This window comes from Megascapheus bottae, chromosome 5 (genome assembly GCF_031878675.1).
Source record: "Megascapheus bottae isolate mThoBot1 chromosome 5, mThoBot2.hap1, whole genome shotgun sequence".
In the NCBI taxonomy this organism is placed as follows: domain Eukaryota; kingdom Metazoa; phylum Chordata; class Mammalia; order Rodentia; family Geomyidae; genus Megascapheus; species Megascapheus bottae.
In genome coordinates this window covers 49131919-49150444 of record NC_143513.1, presented here as the reverse complement: position 1 = coordinate 49150444, position 18526 = coordinate 49131919, and the positions used below count along the sequence as shown (strand labels likewise).

The following is an 18526-nucleotide window of genomic DNA, read 5'->3' as shown; positions in this document are numbered from 1 at the left end:
CTGCTTTTCATCTCCTTTTTTTTTTTGGCCAGTCCTGGGGCTTGAACTCCAGGCCTGAACATTGTCCTTGGGCTTTCTCAAAGCTAGAGCTCTGCCACTTGAGCCACAGCACCATTTCTGTGTATGTGGTACTGAGGAATCGAACTCAGACCTTTGTGCGTGCTAGGCAAACACTCTACCACTAGCCAAACTCCTGGCCCTCCATTCTTTTTTTTTTTTTTTTGCCAGTCCTGGGCTTGAGCTTGGGGCCTGAGCACTGTCCTTGGACTTTCTCAAGGTTAGAGCTCTACCACTTGAGCCTCAGCACCACTTCCGGCTTTTTTCTATGTATGTGGTACCGAGGAATCGAACCCGGGTATTCATGCATGCTAAGCAAGCACTTTAACCACTAGGCCAAACTCCTGGTCCTGGCTCTCCATTCTTATATGGATTTCTCATTAAGTAATTATAAAACAGTGAACATACTCAATTTTAGTTTTATTTTCTCCCTTCATATTGCAAGCATTTATCTTAAGCATTTTTCCTAGATATGTAATCTTATAAAATAATTATAACCAATATATGACTGATGTTGCTAATGGTTAAGTACTTTGAATGTTGTATTTTCCTTAATGCTGTGGTAAATTTCTCCATAAATATATTGTTGTTGTTGTATTTTAGACTGAATGTTGCATTTTCCTTAGGAAAATTTCTCTGGGAAATTGCTAGATGAAGGCCTGTCTACCTTCTTTTCCTTCTTTCCCTCATCCCTCCCTCCCTTCCTTCCTTCCTTCCTTCCTTTTGAATAAAATTCAGATCTGCAAATATGCTAAGCAAGCACTCTAACAGTGAGTAATACTCTCAGCCCTAGAGATGCTTTTTGTGTGTGTGCTAATCATGGGTCTTGATCTTTGGGTGTAGACACTGTCCCTGAGATTTTCCATTGAAGGCTAGCACTCTACCACTTGATCCACAGACCCAGTTTTGGCTTTTTGGTGGTTAAGTGAAGAGAAAAGCCTTACAGACTTTCCTGCCCAAGCTGGCTTCAAATCATGATCCTCAGAGTGACCTCAGCCTCCTGAGCACATTTGTGTATGTGTGTGTGTGTACTGATTTGTCTTAGAATCTCAGTATTGAAAATGTATGCAGAATACAGCCAGAGGCCAATCCAACCCCCATATTTTGAAAATTAGCTAAAAGAAAAGGGGTGGGGCTGTGTGCGTTGTAATACTAGCTACTCAGGAGCCTGAGATCTGAGGATCAAGGTTCAAAGCCAGCCCTGGCACAAAAGGACCTGAGACTCTTCTCTCCAATTAACCTCTAAAAAACAGGAGATGGTGCTGTGGTCAAGGGTAGGGCGGTAGCCTTGTGCTGATGAGCTCAGGGACAGCGCCCAGGCAGCGTTCAAGCCCTATGACTCATTAAAAAAAAAAAAAGAAAAAGAAAAGGGGTGGAGGTGTGGCCCAAGTAGTTGAATACTTACCTAGCAAGCACAAAGCCCTGAGTTCGAACCCTTGTGTTACCCAAATATATTACATATGTACATACATATATGCGTGCATGCATATATACATACAATGACATCGGTTATATATTTTGAGCATGACAACTCCAGAAAATGGTTACATAAATACATGGAACATATAGCATAGCAGTACATTTAAAAGGTTGTCATTGTACTAAACAACTGTTTTAAGTTTTGCAATATAATCATCATCAAATTTCTTCACTAATTTATGATCCCCTCCTCTTCTTTATGTATATGATGTCTTCAATGCTATGCCCTTTAGTCTCTGTCTGTTTTAAGAACTTCTTAGACCTCATTATATACTTGCTGTCACTTCCATGTGCATAGTCTCCAACTATGCATAATTGGAGTTGTTTTGACCAGCACCCAGTTCTATAGTTTACAAGTTTCTCTGGAGTTTTCAACATCACTTTTCCAATCCTGGTCCCCAGTTATCATTGACCCCTTCATGCTTGGATTACTTCAAACCTTCTAGCCATCCTCTATCTTCTGACTTAGTTTCCTTTATAGCAAGCCTTGTCAAAACAACCAAACTTCACTCCAGAGGACTATTCTTAATAGTTCTGAACTCAGAATGCAGTTACTATACTGGGAGATTCCCATAACTGTAGCACTTAGAAGTCTGAATCAAGAAGAGTTGAGAGTTTGAGGCAGGCCTGGTATGTATCCTATTATTCAAGAAGAATATCCCATGGAACGTATTTCCAAGTGACATTTTCAACCTGGGAACTGAGGGGCATAAATTCAGGACCTTGAATTTGTGTGGCTTACTTGCTTTACTGCTTCTCTACTGCACAGCCACACCTTCAACTTTTTGCTGACTATTCTGGTGATGGATTCTTTGAATTTTCCTGCCTAGACCATCTTTGAATAAGATACTGTGGACCTCAGCTCCTGCCTTAGGAAGAATTACAGACTAAAACCATTGGCAGTAGGCTTCAATCCTACTCCTTCTCAAAAGGCCATTCAGGGGCTGGGGATGTGGCTGGCAGGGAGTGATGCCTAACATATATCAACCCTGGGTTCAATCCCTCTGTATCACATACACAGAAAAAGCTGGAAGGGGCACTGTGGCTCAAGTGGTACAGCATTAGCCTTGAGAAAGCCCAAGGGCAGTGTCCAGTCCCTGAGTTCAAGCCCCATGACTGGTAAAAATAAATAAATTTTTAAAAAGACATTCACATAAAACTTCCCTTTCCTTCCCTGATTTATTCTGATGTACCTTCAAAGTATATGTATCTGGAATTATAAAAGCATAATCCATTTTTTATTACAGCTAACAAGACTTCCAGAAGATCTGACTAATATGACTCAGCTTAAACTACTTGATATCTCATATAATGCGATCAAAGAGATTCCAGGAAATATAGGGAAATTGAGAAATCTGGTTAGTTTTAATGCAGTCAACAACCACATAAGTTATCTTCCACTATCGTTTTTATCTTTAAAAGCTCTCCAGCAACTAAATCTAAAAGGTGAGTATTAAGCATAATCAATAAGAATATATAGTTGCAAAGTTTGCTAAAAAGACATAGAATATTTTAAGCACTTAATGTATTCCGTAAATACAGGAAATGAGAACAAAGCATAAGATTCCATTCTTGCCCCCAAAAGCTTATTACACAGCTCAGGAACAGGAACACGTTTCCAACCTCTGGCAATATCAGACATTATGTCTTCCCTTTCAAATCTGAACAAACCTTACGACACAGGCTAGTTCTTCTGATCCCCTTCTATACCCTACAACACTCTAGTAGCTTAAAGACTTTCAAAGAGTTATCTTTTACAAACTCATAAGGGATATGAAAAAGTAAATCATAGCTGGGCACTTGTGGCTCATGCTTGTAATCCTAACTACTCTGGAGGCTGAGATCTGAGGATCAAAGTTCCAGGAAAGTTCATGAGGCTCTTACCTTCAATCAAGCACCAGAAAATTGGAAGTGGAAGCCAGGTGTGGTGGCTCATGCCTGTAATCCTAGCTACTCAGGAGGCTGAGATCTGAGGATCAAGGTTCAAAGCCAGCCTGGGCATAAAAGGACCTGAGACTCTTATCTCCAATTAACTCTAGAAAATGGGAAGTGGAGCTTGGCTCAAAGATAGGGTAGTAACCTTGACCTGAAGAGCTCAGGAACCACAGTGCCCAGGCCCAAGGATAGGGTGGTAGCCTTGAACCGAAGAGCTTGGGACAGTGCCCAGGCCCAGTTCAAGCCCCATGACCCACACACAGAAAAACAACAAGAACTGGAAGTGGAGCTGTGGCTCAAAGTAGTAGAGTGCTAGCCTTGAGCAAAAGAGCTCAGGGATAGCATGCAGACCCTGAGTTCAAACTCCATAATCTGCCAAAAAATAAAATAAGTAAATGAATAAATAAAGCACTCACTTGAAAGATATCAGAAAAAATTCCTGAAAGTAAGGCGAGAAATACTAGGTTAGTATTTTTCATAATTCCTATTATGAAATATTCAAATTTACAGAAAATAATAAACACCTATGTATTCATTCTCATATTCCAGATGCTAGCATCCAGTAATATTTTATACATATGCACAAGACATAATTTACTCATTTTTAAAATCTATACAACACGGGCTGGGAATTTGGCCTAGTGGTAAGAATGCTTGCCTAGCATGCATGAAGACCCAGGTTAAAGTCCTTGGTACCACATACATGGAAAAAACCAGAATTGGTACTGTGACCCAAGTGGTAGAGTACTAGCCCTGAGAAAGCCTAAGGATAGTGCTCAGGCCCTGAGTTCAAGCCTCAGGACTGGCAAAATTAAATAAAATCTATACAATATTTAATTGGTACAATCAATCCATTATCAATACAATCAGGTTGTTTCCAATGTGTTTACTATTTCTGATAAGCATCTGCTTGAGTTTGTCTAAGGCATAAAGTTCTCAGAACAGCTGCTGTACACAAGTATAAATTCATTAACAGATTTCAACAAATTGGGCTTCATAGTGTTTATAGAAGCTAGCATCATGAATAGTTGATTTAATGAGACTACATTTTTAGGTGGCCTTTACAAACAGTGCCCCATTCCTTATTTTAATTTGGAGGGTTTCTAGACAGAAAACAAAACTTACCTTTTTACTGAATAATACTAGTAGAACACGACTACTAACAAACCAATGCGCATCTAATAGTATTAATGGAGGGTAATGGGAGAGGCTAGAAAATGGAGGAGACTAAGCATGTGTGGAGGCTCAGCACATGGGAAGTCCTTCTATTTTCCTCTCAACATGGATAAATTTTGAAAACATTATGCTAACTGATAGGTTCAGACATAAATGTACACATATGTGTACACATATATGCACATACACAAAGGAGTTATATGTAATTCCATGTATATGAAATATTCGAAACATTAGGCAAATACAGGGATCCACTGGAGAATGGTAGTTGTCAAGGGATGGAAAGTGACAGAACAGGGAACAACTACCTACTCTATATACGGTTTCCTTTTTGACTTGATGCTTGGAATTGGACTGAAGTACTGTTGACGTTCTAAAGGTAGCATTTAGTGCATTGTTTGCTTTAAATTTGTTATTTGAATGTCACCTTAATAAAGCAGAACACCCAGGTGGGTATGAGTGGCTCATGGCTATAATGTAGCTATTCAAGAGGCTGAGCATTAAAAATCACAATTCGAAGCCAGACTGGGCAGGAAAGATTGTGACACTCTTACTTTTAATGAACTACCAAAAAAATCTGAGCTGTGGCTCACCTGTGGTAGAGCCCCAGCCTTGAGCAAAAATAAGCTCAGCAACAGTACCCAAACCCTGAGTTCAAGCCTCAGGGCTGGCACAAAACAAACCACAAAACAAAATAAAACCTGAAACACCCAGCACAGCACAGTCAAGCTATAGATAAACAGGGGGGAAAAGTTCCTTTAAAAAATTCATGTGTTGGGGCTGGGAGTTTGACCTAGTGGTAGAGTGCTTGCCTAGCATGCACTAGGTTCGATTCCTTGGTACCGCATACATAGAAAAAAAAAAGCCAGAAGTGATTCTGTGGCTCAAGTGGTAGAGCGCTAGCCTTGAGAAAGCCCAAGGACAGTGCTCAGGCCCTGAACCCAAGATCTGGACTGGCAAAAAAAACCAACAACAACAACAAAAAAAAAACCATGTGTTTCTATGTCACAGATAACCAGAAGAATAAATACATCAATGCACATCATACATGGAATAAAGCCTCATATATAGGAGCTCTTACTATTTGAAAGAGACCTATTCAGGGGCTAGGAGTTTGGCCTAGTGGTTGAATGGTTGCCAACATGCACAAAGCCCTGGATTGGATTCCTTGGTACCACATATACAGAAAAGGCCCAAAGTGGTGCTGTGGTTCAAGTGGTAGAGCGATATAGCCTTGAGCTGAAGAGCTCAGGGACAGCATCCAGGCCCAGAGTTCAAGCCTCATTACCAACAAGGGGAAAAAAGAACCTATTCATATAAAGGACTATTATCCAAAATATACGAAGAACACTTGAAACTCAACAGTAAGAAAACAACTGGTTCATGTGTAAAACAACAGAGGGAGTTTGAGGCAGTAACTAGTGGGATGGGGAGGGTGAAAGGAGATGGTGAAGAGAGAGGCCACTATGACTCCCACTGGTAATCCTAGATATTTGGGAGGCAGAGAAAAAAGGGTCACTATTGGAGGCCAGCTCAAGCAAGAAATTACCAAAACCCTATCTAAGAGATTAGGCTGGGAAGTAATTGGTGGGAGGATCACAGTCCAAGTTGAAAAATGGTACTGTGTGGTTCAAGTGGTAGAACACTTGTCTAGGAGGTACAAAGTTCTGAGTCAAAAACCTCCCTACCAGAAAAACAAATGGTGTATTGGAATGGGTTCTAGAAAAAAAAAGTATATGATCTAAAAATACTAGTAAATCCAAAAGAGAATATGTTAGTTAATGGAAATGTACCAATGTTTTGTTAGATTGGACAAATGTAATAAAATGTGGGACAATACCATTAGGATGTGGTAAGTTTCTATATACTCCTCTAAAAGAGAGAGAAGTATATAAGATCTCACTAAAATTTCTGCAATTTTCCTGCAAATGTGTTACTTATTTTGAATAAAAAATTTATTTTAAAAATGGCCATTCAGGCCTGGCGTGGTGGCTCATGTCTATAATCCTAGCTACTCAAGAGTCTCAAGGAGGATCAAGGTTCAAAAGCCAGCATGGGCACAAAAGGACCTGAGACTCTTATCTCCAACTAACCTCTAGAAAACAGGAAGTTGCACTGTTTCTGTATACCCTCTTACCATGCAAACACTGATAAACTCTTAGGACTTCACACCATTATGGGACCTGGTATTTGCAGTCGATTTCTATACATAGTTGTTTGTTGCTGTAGCTTGATTTTATAGAAAGGTATGCTTCAATAACTTTGTTCCTATTAGGGAATAATCTCACAGATCTGCCTAGTGGTATCTATCATCTTTCTTCACTGAAGGAGATAAATTTTGATGACAACCCTTTGCTGAGACCTCCCATGGAAATCTGTAAAGGAAAACAACTATATACAATTACACACTATCTACAAAAGGCAGATGAAAGAGATGGTAAGTATTGAGTGCTCCATATCTAAGAAACTTTGTGGTATCACCTGTAGATTAAAATATAGCTGTGGCTGGAGCCATTAAAATATCATCTTCGCTATTATGAGAGGGATTTATTTTCATTATTCAATGATTTAATCCAGAACTACACAAACTGAACCTTTGAAAACAGGCAAATTTGTTTCATGGAAGGGTGGTGGGCTACTTCCTACACATTGACCTTAATACCTTTCTTTTTCATCGGTTTTGGGGCTTGAACTCAGGGACTGGGTGCTGTCCCTAAGCTCTTGTGCTCAAGGCTATGGCTCTACCACTTTGAGCCACAGCTCACTTCCAGTTTTTGAGTGGTTAATTGATGATAAGCTCATGGACTTTCCTGCCTGGGCTGGCTTTGAGCCACAATTAAATCTCAGCCTACTGAGCAGCAAGGATCCCAGGTATGAGCCACCAGTGCTCAGCAACCTTAATACCTTTCAGTAGGCTTTTTTTCCTAATTCTGGACAGATTCAGAGACTACATACATGGATTGCTTCATTTCTAATTTTTTTTCTACTGGATATAGTTATTCTAACTTGTTTTGAAGGAAGTCCATAGATATTTCTACCCTTGATGTCAGTTAGTTTGGGCCCCATTGCAACCATCTGTTTGCCATCTTTGAAATTAAAAGTTACAGTAACTGTAATTAACTTTCTGTGCATGTGTTAAGTACTGTTATTTAAAAAGGAATATCCCATGGTAATTCCATTTCTATAAATAAAGAATTGTTTTTTTTAAGAATTCACAAAATATTTCTGATAGGTAAAACAAATGTCATGGGATTAACCTCCTAGCTAACATTGTGTTTCTCAAATTTTCAAGGAAGGAGGATTCATTGCAGTCTTTAAGGGGAAATGCAATAGGCAATGGCAACAGGTCAGAGAGAGAACCTCAGACATTTACCACTTTTGTGTATATTCAAGAAGCCTTCCTTCTGCAGCTTAAGTACCATGAGGGTAGGGACAAATAGCACAGAGGATGTATTTATTTTGCAATATCAAAGGTCATAAAGTTTCTTTATGAAACTTTTACTTGTGGGATATTCATTTGTCATTAGCATGTAATTTAGTTCAAATAATTAATAGCATATATGCATAGAATAGAAAAACAAAAAAGCTGGAGGCATGGTTCAAGTGGGTAGAGTACATGCCTAGAAAATAGAAGGCTGTGAGTTCAATTTCCATTACCTCTAAAAATAAAGGAAGAGAAGAAGAAAAGAGAAAGGGAGGAGAAAGAAAAGAAAGAAAACCCAGAACATATTTGAGATGAGCATTGTCATTCGAAGATCTCTAGTTTGCAGATGTATTTCAACTTAGCTAAAAGTTAGTTTTGTTTTTTTAAAAAAACAAAACAAAACAAAACAAAAAACAAATGCAGTTCCATTTATTGAGTCTTTCTCCAATCTGTTGTGACCCTGGGATTCTGTTCAGGAATCTTTTGCCTGTGCCTATGAGTTCCAATGTCTCTCCCGCTTTATTATGAAGTAGTTTCACAGTTTCCAGTCTGATATTGAGGTCTTTAATCCACTTTGAGTTAATGCTTGTGTGTGGAGAAAGGCTAGGGTCAATTTTTAGTTTTCTGCATGTGGCTGCCCAGTTTTGCCAGCACCAATAATTGAATAGACTGTGTTTGTTCCACTGTATATCTTTGGCTCCTTTGTCAAATACGCGTTGACTATAGGTATGTGGTTCTATTTCTGGATCTTCTATTCTGTTCCACTGATCTTCTGGTCTACTTTTGTGCCATGCAGTTTTTGTTATTATGGCTCTATGTCTGGTATTGTAATACCACCGGCATTGCTCTTTTTGCCTGGAATTGTTTTGGTTATTCTAGGTCTTTTCTTGTTCCCTATGAACCTTTGGATTGTATCTTCTATTTCAATAAAGAATGTCTTTGGGATTTTGATGGGGATTGCATTAAATTTGTATATCAATTTTGGCAGTATAGCCATTTTCACTGTTGGTTCTCCCTAGCCATGAGCATGGGATGTCTTTCCATTTCCTAGTGTCCTCTTTAATTTCTTTTGTTAGGTTTTTATAGTTTTCATTGAATAATTCCTTTTCATCTTTGGTTAAGTTAACTCCTAAGTATTTTATTCTTTTGGGGGCTATTGCAAATGGGATCATTTTCTTGATTTGGCCTTCTGTTTGTGTATTGTTGGTGTACAAGAAGGCTACTGACTTCTGAAGGTTAATTTTGTAACCTGCCACTTTGCTAAAGCAGTTTATCAATTCTAGTATTTTGGGAGTGGAGTTTGTGGGTCACTCAGTAGAGGATCATGTCATCTGCAAATAGGGATAGTTTAATTTCTTCTTTCCCTATGTGGATCCCTTTGATGTCTTTTTCTTGCCTTATTGCTGGCTAAGGGTTCCAGCACTATATTGAAGAGAAGTAGAGAGAGACTCGATAAATGGGACTACCTAAAAATAAAAAGTTTCTGCACAAGTATGGCAGTTCCTCAAAGGACTAAACATAGAGCTCCCCTATGAACCAGCAATTCCACTACTTAGCATTTACCCAAGCGTCCAGAAACAAGGGCATACTAAATCCACTAGCACAATGATATTCATTGCAGCACTATTTACCATAGCAAAGATATGGAACCAACCCAGATGTCCCTCAGTTGATGAGTAGATCAACAAGATGTGGTATTTATACACAATGGAATTCTACGCTGCTGTCAGAAAGAACGACATTGCCCCATTTGTGAGGAAATGGAAAGACTTAGAAAAAATCATTAAGTGAAGTAAGCCAGACTCAAAGGAACATAGGCCCAATAGTCTTCCTCATTTGTCATAATCAGTAGAAACCTTGGGCTCTCCTAGCAGAGATTTACAATACAACAAAATCTAGAGACATTAGGCCAAATATTATGACATTAAATGTAAGGACCTCCAGGAGAAGGAAACAAAAGCCATATAATGAGTGACTGTTGTTATTAATGTGCTATGTTATCTCTCATCTCTTTTGCCATCCCTTAGTTATCTCATATTGTTACAATATTTCACCTTGTTATCTGATATATTTCATATGTGCTTAATTGGTTATTTGAAATTGGATAGGGAAGGGGGAAATCAAGATAAGCCGGGGGGGGGGGGGAGGTGGGAGGGAAATGGGGACCATGTCATAAGAAAGGGTATCAATGTTTGTGAAGTTATGCACCTTCTATCTGGTGAATATAATGTAACCCTTCTATTAATCACAATAAAAAATTTAAAAAATGAAAAAAAAAACAGAAGAAGAAAAAAAAAGTTTCTGCACAGATGAAAGCATAGCCACAAAAGTAGAGAGACAGCCAACCAACTGGGAAAAGATATTTACCAACAATACATCTGACAAATGCTTAATATTCAGTATCTACAGGGAACTCAAGAAACTAATCCCCCTCTCCCCCCAGCCCAAACCCAACAAACCATTCACTAAATGGGCAAGGGAACTAAAGAGAGACTTATCAAAAGAAGAGATTAGAATGGCAGAAAAGCATATGAGAAAATGTTCATCATTCATGGTCATACAGGAAATTCAAATAAAAACAACCCTAAGATACCACCTTACTGCAACAAGAATGGCCAAGATTTTGAACTCAGACAATGACAGATGCTGGCTGGGTTGTGGAGAAAAAGGAACTCTACTGCATTACTGGTGGGAATGTAAACTAGTTCAGCCACTCTGGAAAGCAGTGTGGAGGTTTCTTAAAGAAGTGAAAATAGAGCCGGGAGTTTGGCCTAGTGGTAGAGTGCTTGCCTAGCATGCACGAAGACCCGGGTTTGATTCCTCAGTACCACATACATAGAAAAAAGCTGGAAGTGGTGCTAAGGATCAAGTGGTAGAGCTCTAGCCTTGAGAAAGTCCAAGGACAGTGCTCAGGCCCCGAGCAAAGCCCAGGACTGGCAAAAAAAAAAAAAAAAGGAACTGAAAATAGACCTTCCCTACGATCCCGCCATACCACTTCTGGGCATCTACCCTGAGGATCATAACCCAAGATATGATAAGGACACCTGCTTAGCTATGTTCATCTCTGCACTATTCACAATAGCCAGGCGATGGAAACAACCCAGATGCCCTACTGCAGATGAATGGATACAGAAAATGTGGTATATATATATATATATATATATACAATGGAATTCTACATAGCCAATAGACAAGATAAAATAATGGCATTTGCAGGAAAGTGGATGAATCTAGAGTGAATCATGTTGAGTGAGACAAGTCAAGACCAAAGGAACAAAAGACGCATGGTATTCTTAATATGTGGCTATTAGATCCAAACAGTACAAGAGCGAGGACATAATATTTGTATACCCAATGCTATGGACATGGTATTGGAGATAAACACAACTACATAGACATAAAAACCTTTGACTCTATAGACATAATGTTTTATTACACAGTTTAATATGTATCTATGATATACAAACCCTTAACCTAATTTTGATTATGTTCTAAAATCTAAATGCCAGTGATTGTATATAGAGATTCCCTTCTTAAATACTTGTTTGTTAAACATGTCATTTGAAATATGATGTAAAAATAAATATCAAGGGCCGGGAGTTTGGCCTAGTGGTTAAAGTGCTTGCCTAGCATGCATGAAGACCCGGGTTCGATTCCTCGGTACCACATACATAGAAAAAGCCGGAAGTGGTGCTGAGGCTCAAGTGGTAGAGCTCTAGCCTTGAGAAAGTCCAAGGACAGTGCTCAGGCCCTGAGCTCAAGCCCAGGACTGGCAAAAAAAAAATAAATAAATAAATAAATAAATGTCAATAAATTCTTAAAAAAAAAAAAACAAATGCATAGTGGTAAAGTGCCCACCTAGAAAGCACAAGGCCCTAGGTTCCAATTCCTTGGTACCACATACTCAGAAAGCCATACGCTCAAGTAGCAGGGCACTAGCCTTGAGCAAAAAGTGTCCAAGGATAATGCCCAGGCCTTAAGTTCAAACAACTGGACTGGAAAAACAAAAAAACAAAAGAAATGCACAAAGCCCTGGGTTCAATTCCTTGGTACCACATATACATAGAAAATAGCCAGAAGTGGTGTTGTGGTTCAAGTGGTAGAGGACTAGCCTTCAGAAAGACAAAGGACAGTACTCAGGCCCTGAGTTCAAGGCCCAGGAATGGCTCATATTTAAGCCCAAACTTACTAAATAAATGGTTACAATATAAAATATGCATATATTGGTTTCTCAATTTGTTTCATAAATAAGCATATAAAAGATAATTAAAGGAAGGAGTTAAATTCATTTCAAATCTTGAATGAAGTTTGAAATTCACTTAAAGTTGTTTATAATATCCTTTAAGTTAGGCATTTCCTGTTGAAGGATTTTTAAGAAATTGAATGAATTGCTCAAGCTTCAGATTACATTTCAGAGTCATTTTCAATGTTACTGAAATATTTGATAAAAGTACTGAAGAAAACTAAATATTAATTCAAAATGGAAGAAATAGCTAATTTTTTTATTTCCAAATATAGATAAAATCTTAGAGAAGATATTGAAAATAGTTGCCAATAGTATCAATGAAACAAGTTATGAATTTTTGCGTCACAAACTAAATCTAGCAAGCTCAGAAACCAGTGTGTCTACTTCAAAGAGGTATGTAGGGATGATAGCACTTGTAAAAGTTTATTCTCACATTCTGATTCATATTATTATGAATTATTATATAATATTGTTATATATTAATATATTATATTATTTATTTATATTACATGGCTGTGGCATAATCATGTTAAATTCTAACTTGTTATGAGAGATTTTAATTTATTATACATTTGAGATACCTGTTGGGAAGGCCATAGAATAAAAGAAAGAGAAAGGTCTCTAAGAAGCAAATGCTTGGCTTTTAATCCAGTTGGATCTGTGATTCTAGCAAGTCCTTTTAACTTTTCTGTCCCTCAATTTCCTCCCTGATAAAATAGATTCTAAAAGACTTGTCATTAGACTCAAGTGAAATCAAACTGCAAGTCTGTAGTAGTATTGGTTTATAATCCACAATTATTATTATTATTATTATTATTGTCAGTCCTGGGCTTGAGCTCAGGGCCTGAGCACTATCCTTGGACTTTCTCAAGGCTAGAGCTCTACCACTTGAGCCTCAGCACCACTTCTGGCTTCTATTCTATGTATGTGGTAGCGAAGAATCGAACCCAGGTCTTTGTGCATGCTAAGCAAGCACTCTACCACTAGGCCAAACTCCTGGTCCACAATTATTTTTTTGACATCTTGAGAATTGAAGGTAAGTTGAAATGTTGACTTATCATAAGGAAATGATATCCTATGTGCAAAACTTTGTAGCAAACTTTTAGATTCACTTTAATTTGGTTAATTGGTTGGAAAATCTTATACAATTTTAAGTAATTTAAAGTAATATTCTTAATTATTTGGTTATTAAACTGTTATTTACTTTTTTCAGCCCTGTCCCATTAAAAGAAAGAGCCTACCAAACTTTTATTAGATGGAAAACTGAAAACAGCCTATCACTAACTGCTGCTGGTTTAAGAGACCAGCTAATTCGGACACTGAAAATGATCGGAGCATATGACATAATGGACAAAATAACAGCTTTAACTCTTTATTCACGTGCTATTAAATTCTAACCAGTGGATCCATAATAAACATGGAAAACTTATGATGCATTTATATAGTTGAAGCTGGATTTTCAAGCTATGCCACTTGATCATACATAAGAATTATGGCTTTCCTTGCATTAATAAGACATGCCAATTTAAAATTGTAGTCACAATTTTAATGGTAGCACAATAAAATATTACATAGTTTTGCATGTCTGCTTTGTTGCCTTAGAGTATTGAATTTGAAAATAATTTCATAAAAATTTCTTATATCATCCAGTGGTTTACATCTATAATCCTAGCTACTCCAACTCTGGAGGTTGAGATCTGGAGCAAAGTTCATGCCAGCAGGGCTGGAAGCTTAGCTTAAGTGATGGTGCACCCAGCAGAGCAAATAAGTCTAATAAGTGAAAGGCTCTGGGTTCAAACCCCAGTATTAACCCTCTACCCAAGTTGCTATATATTTTTTACATGAAACTTACAGGTAATAAGATTTTCCTGTTTCACGTGTCTATCCCTTTCTAACAAGAAATCTTCTTCCATATGGGGAATATATCACATACTTTGGGAGGAGGTTCTCTTGTCATATTTAACATCTTGCTCCTGCAACACAGCCACTAACACCAGTCTTTGACATATTTAATCACAGTGATTAACTCAGGGAAAGTCATTTGACTCATGCCATGGCATTAAGAATTTCCCTCGGTTATGATTCTATAGACAATGTTTTATTACATAGATTAATATGAATCTATGACATACAAACTCTCAGCTTAATTTTAATTATGTTCTAAAATCTAAGTACCTTCTTGAATACTTGTTTAACATGTCATTTGAAATATGATGTAAAAATCAATGTTAATAAATTCTTTAATAAAAGAAAAATAAGAATTTTCCTTGGGCTTTTCTGAATAGCTGAGGGGGAAGTTGCACTCTTTCTGCTAAGGTTTTTCTATTTTAGTGTCTTGATATGCATAGCTTGTGATAGACTACTGAGAGTTTTACAATGAGAAAGAACCTGTCTGTGTGTGGGCCTGCAATCCAGCCTTGTCTAAAGCTAAGTATACTTCCGAATAACACCCCTATCCCAATCTATGCCAATCTCAGGCTAGTGCTGATAGTCTCTATGGTTAATGAAATTGCTGAATGTTTAAAAATGTCAAGCCCTATTAGTTTATATGATGGTTTATTTTGTCACTCTATTATATTTTGAGTGCATTTCCCACAGTTTACCTTGGATTATTATGTGCTGAGTATGCATTTTAGTATGATTTAATTAGAAAATATGATTAAAGAACTATAACTAAGTTTGAAGCCAGGTGCCTCTGGCTCATGCCTGTATTCCTAGCTATTCAGAGATCTGAGGTTCACAGTTTGAAGCTAGCCGAATCAAGTAAGTCCATGAGCCTCTCATCTCCAATTAACCACAAAAAGCCAGAAGTGGAGCTGTGACTCAAGTGGTAGAGTACTAGCCTTGGGCAAAAGTGCTTAGGAACAGTGCCCAGGCCTTGAGTTGAAGCCCCAGGATTGGAACACAAACAAAAAAGTTTTAAACAAGACACAACATAATGGTAATTAAGACTGGGGGACTGGGACAATAAGCTAATTTTTACCTTCTTTTTGTTAATTTGTGTCCATTTTTTTAAATGCGTATATGTCACACAAACAAGGATACACATTAAGACATACAATCTTATTTTCTTAATACAATGAATTTGATATTAGCATGTTATTTTTATCTTGGAGTTTGGGATTCTATACATATACTTAAACAGGGCTGAAGTTTTCTTAAATAATTATCATAAAGGTGATGCATAGAAGGGTTACAGTTTCATAAGTATACTTTAAAAACATAATAGTGGTACAGTTAAGAAGCCCTATATTCCTCTTTCATCACTTAATTAGCTGCTTAGTTTTGTGAAAGTCATCTCACCTGTCTTGATGGAGAGAATTCCTAAGATGCTATGCTCTAATGAGGTTTTAATCCTTACTATATGGAACAGTGTGATGTATTTAATGTACTATATTTAATGTGTGTATTAAAAAAAGAACTACCTGACATGGGTTTTGTTTTTGTTTTGCCAGTCCTAGGGTTCGAACTCAGGTCCTGAACACTGTCCTTGGGTTTTCTCAAGGCTAGCACTCTACCACTTGAGTCACAGCACCATTTCTAGCTGTTTTTTCTATGTGGTACTAAGGAATCGAATCTGGGTCTTTGTGTATGCTAGGCAAGCACTCTACCACTAGGTCAAACTCCAAGCCCCTCTGGCATGTATTTTTTTTTAATGTGTTAAACACACACACAAAGCAAAGTTTACATTACCTATTTTCACAAAAAGACTAGGCAACTTTGAGGTGGTAGCTTTATATGTATTTTCAGTTTGTCTTGACTTTTTTCTATTATAAATTACTGCCACTTGTTTATTTTTATATATTTCCAATACTGGAGATACCGTATAAATATCTTTAAAGAATTGTAATTTATTTTGCTATTTTTTTTCAAATTTGACTTTGGAAAAAATGCAGTTTTCATGTAAATATGTGTATGTGAGTACACTGAAACTTTTTCAGTAAATAAAGAGAAGTCTTTTGCGAACTTCCATCTTTGGGCCACATTGTGTATTCTAGCATTACCTTTCGCTGATAATCTTGGAGATGGAGTCTCACTGACTTTTCTGTGCAAGCTGACTTCAAATCTGGTTCCTCTAGATCTCAGCTTTCTGAGTAGCCAGGATTATAGTGAGCTGGTGAGACACTGTTGCCTGGCTTCCTTATGCTTTTTTTTTTTTTTTTAATCTGCTTGTGACTTGGGTTGTTATTGTATAGTCAGAGCTAGGTGCACACCACTATCAACTATACAGATATACATTTATGTAAGTCAGAGCTAGGTGCACACCACTATCAACTATACAGATATACATTTATTAAGTCAGAGCTAGGTGCACACCACTATCAACTATACAGATATACATTTATGTAAGTCAGAGCTAGGTGCACACCACTATCAACTATACAGATATACATTTATGTAAGTCAGAGCTAGGTGCACACCACTATCAACTATACAGATATACATTTATGTAATTCACTTAAAAATCTATTTCCTTGTACTATTTATCTTCTCATGTTTATGCTATCAAAAACATTTTATTGCCTACTTTATTGTGTAAAGTGGTCCTTGAAAAATTGGGTTTTCCTCAAATCCTTTTTTAGCAGTTTTTAAGTTATTTTCCAGAATTATATTGAAATATATATTCATTTATATATGTGCATCTAAAAATTTGAGTATTTCACTCTTTCAGGATTTTAGATAGACCTGTGGATTTGTGGCTGATAGAACACTAGCCTGGAGGTCCTGTGGCTTGAACTCTGACAGCTTTTTTTTTTTTCCTCCAAGCTAGTGCTCTGTCAGCCACAATTCCACTTCCAGCGTTTTGGTAGTTAACTGTAGATTAGACCTTCATAGAGTTTCTTATGAGCTGGCTTCAATTTGCAATCCTCAAATCTATAGGTCTCATGATAGCACAAATTAAAGGCATGACACTTCAGTGCCCAGCTCTTTTGATCTTTTAGGATTTCAACATTTGGGATTATGGTGTTTAGAATTGGGTCATTTGGGATTATGACCCAAATTTATTTTAATGTCTCAGGAAGTGACAGCAGTGTATGGGATAAAGATAAGCCTGGAGGCCACAGGCTCCGGTTGCATTAGGATCCTGTTGCTGTAATGCAGATAAGAAATGACTGAGACCTTACCTAAAGCAGTGTCAATAGGAATGGAGAAACTTTTAAGAAGGAAGATTTACAGGATTGGATGACTGATTAGATGTGAGGAATGGAAGAGGAGGAAAGCAGGGTGGACAGTGGTACCCGTTCTATATAGGCATCACAGGAGGGCAGAGGAGTGGGGGATTTACTGAGATGAAATGATCTTTAGGTAGGAGTATCTAGCAGGCAATTTGTTTTGCTCCTTGTAGTCCCAAACAAAAACTATCTCTAAACCAATGTATCAACCTGGTCAGGACCTCCGGTTAATCTGGAAGTAGGGTTACATTTGGCATTCATAGTGTAAGAGATGTTTTCATTTGAAGCCACCAAACTCATTCAGATCAAGGCTTCTCCTGCTGCAAAATATTTGTGCCTCTAAATCCTCAGAATAACGGGTGTTCTTGGGAAATGCAACCTTAAATAAGTAGCTCATGACTTTGCACAACGTCTTTGTTTATTTGGCTGCATTTTTGGGGGGGGGGGTACAACACAGCATAGCAAATAACCAGGTTAGGTTTACCTTGGCGGCTGTGTATACTACCTGTGGCCCGGCTATCAGCTGGGGCAGGGCCGGGCTGACCTCGACGTCCCAACCTGCAGGGAGTGGCTGGCGGCTACCTTCAGGACTTGGTTTTCTTCCCGACTCCCAGTCCCAGAGATTTTCTAGGACTGTCTCTCCATTGTTCAGAACCGATACTTTGGCGGGCCTGGTGCGGCCGCCACGCTACCCTGGCTCCACGACGGGGGCGGCACCCGGGCCACCCAGCCAGCTGACGTGACATAGGCCGAGATCACCTCAGGCGCGAGCGGTGCAATCACAGAGCGTGCTGCTGCAGCCGGCCTGCCCAATCACGCACCCCGGGATCCTTCCGCCAGCTCCCTCCGCCGGGATCCTCCCGTGCCCCGTGCTGTCTCCCAGCACCCCAGACACACAGAAGCGAGTGGCACGCGGTTCCTAGGAGGTGGTCACCTCGTAGGCCAATTCTCTCGGGCCCCGGAACTGTTTGGACCTCGGCCGCATCGGGGTTTCCTCAGGTCCCGTCAGTGGCGCCAGGAGACGTCGGCGTCGTG

The 18526-nt window shown here is 38.5% G+C and overlaps 2 protein-coding genes across 6 annotated transcripts in view; one reads left to right on the top strand and one right to left on the bottom strand.

Moving 5' to 3' along the window:
• The window catches only part of Krit1 (KRIT1 ankyrin repeat containing), a 54167-nt gene extending 40268 nt beyond the window's left edge, over positions 1–13899 (top strand). For 3 of the 5 annotated variants that reach the window (XM_090333105.1, XM_090333104.1, XM_090333103.1), the window contains 4 exons: positions 2784–2982; positions 6923–7084; positions 12590–12710; positions 13531–13899. In XM_090333105.1, coding sequence (XP_090189231.1) covers positions 2784–2982; positions 6923–7084; positions 12590–12710; positions 13531–13714 — 666 coding nt within the window. In that variant the 3' untranslated portion in view covers positions 13715–13899. The remainder of the gene's footprint in view (positions 1–2783; positions 2983–6922; positions 7085–12589; positions 12711–13530) is intronic. The other 2 variants (XM_090333109.1, XM_090333106.1) reach the window with 2 other exon arrangements.
• The window catches only part of Ankib1 (ankyrin repeat and IBR domain containing 1), a 167792-nt gene extending 149692 nt beyond the window's left edge, over positions 1–18100 (bottom strand). The window contains exon 1 of the mRNA XM_090333100.1: positions 17997–18100. The gene's annotated coding sequence lies outside the window, so the exon portion shown is untranslated. The remainder of the gene's footprint in view (positions 1–17996) is intronic.
• Positions 18101–18526: the final 426 nt, after the last annotated feature.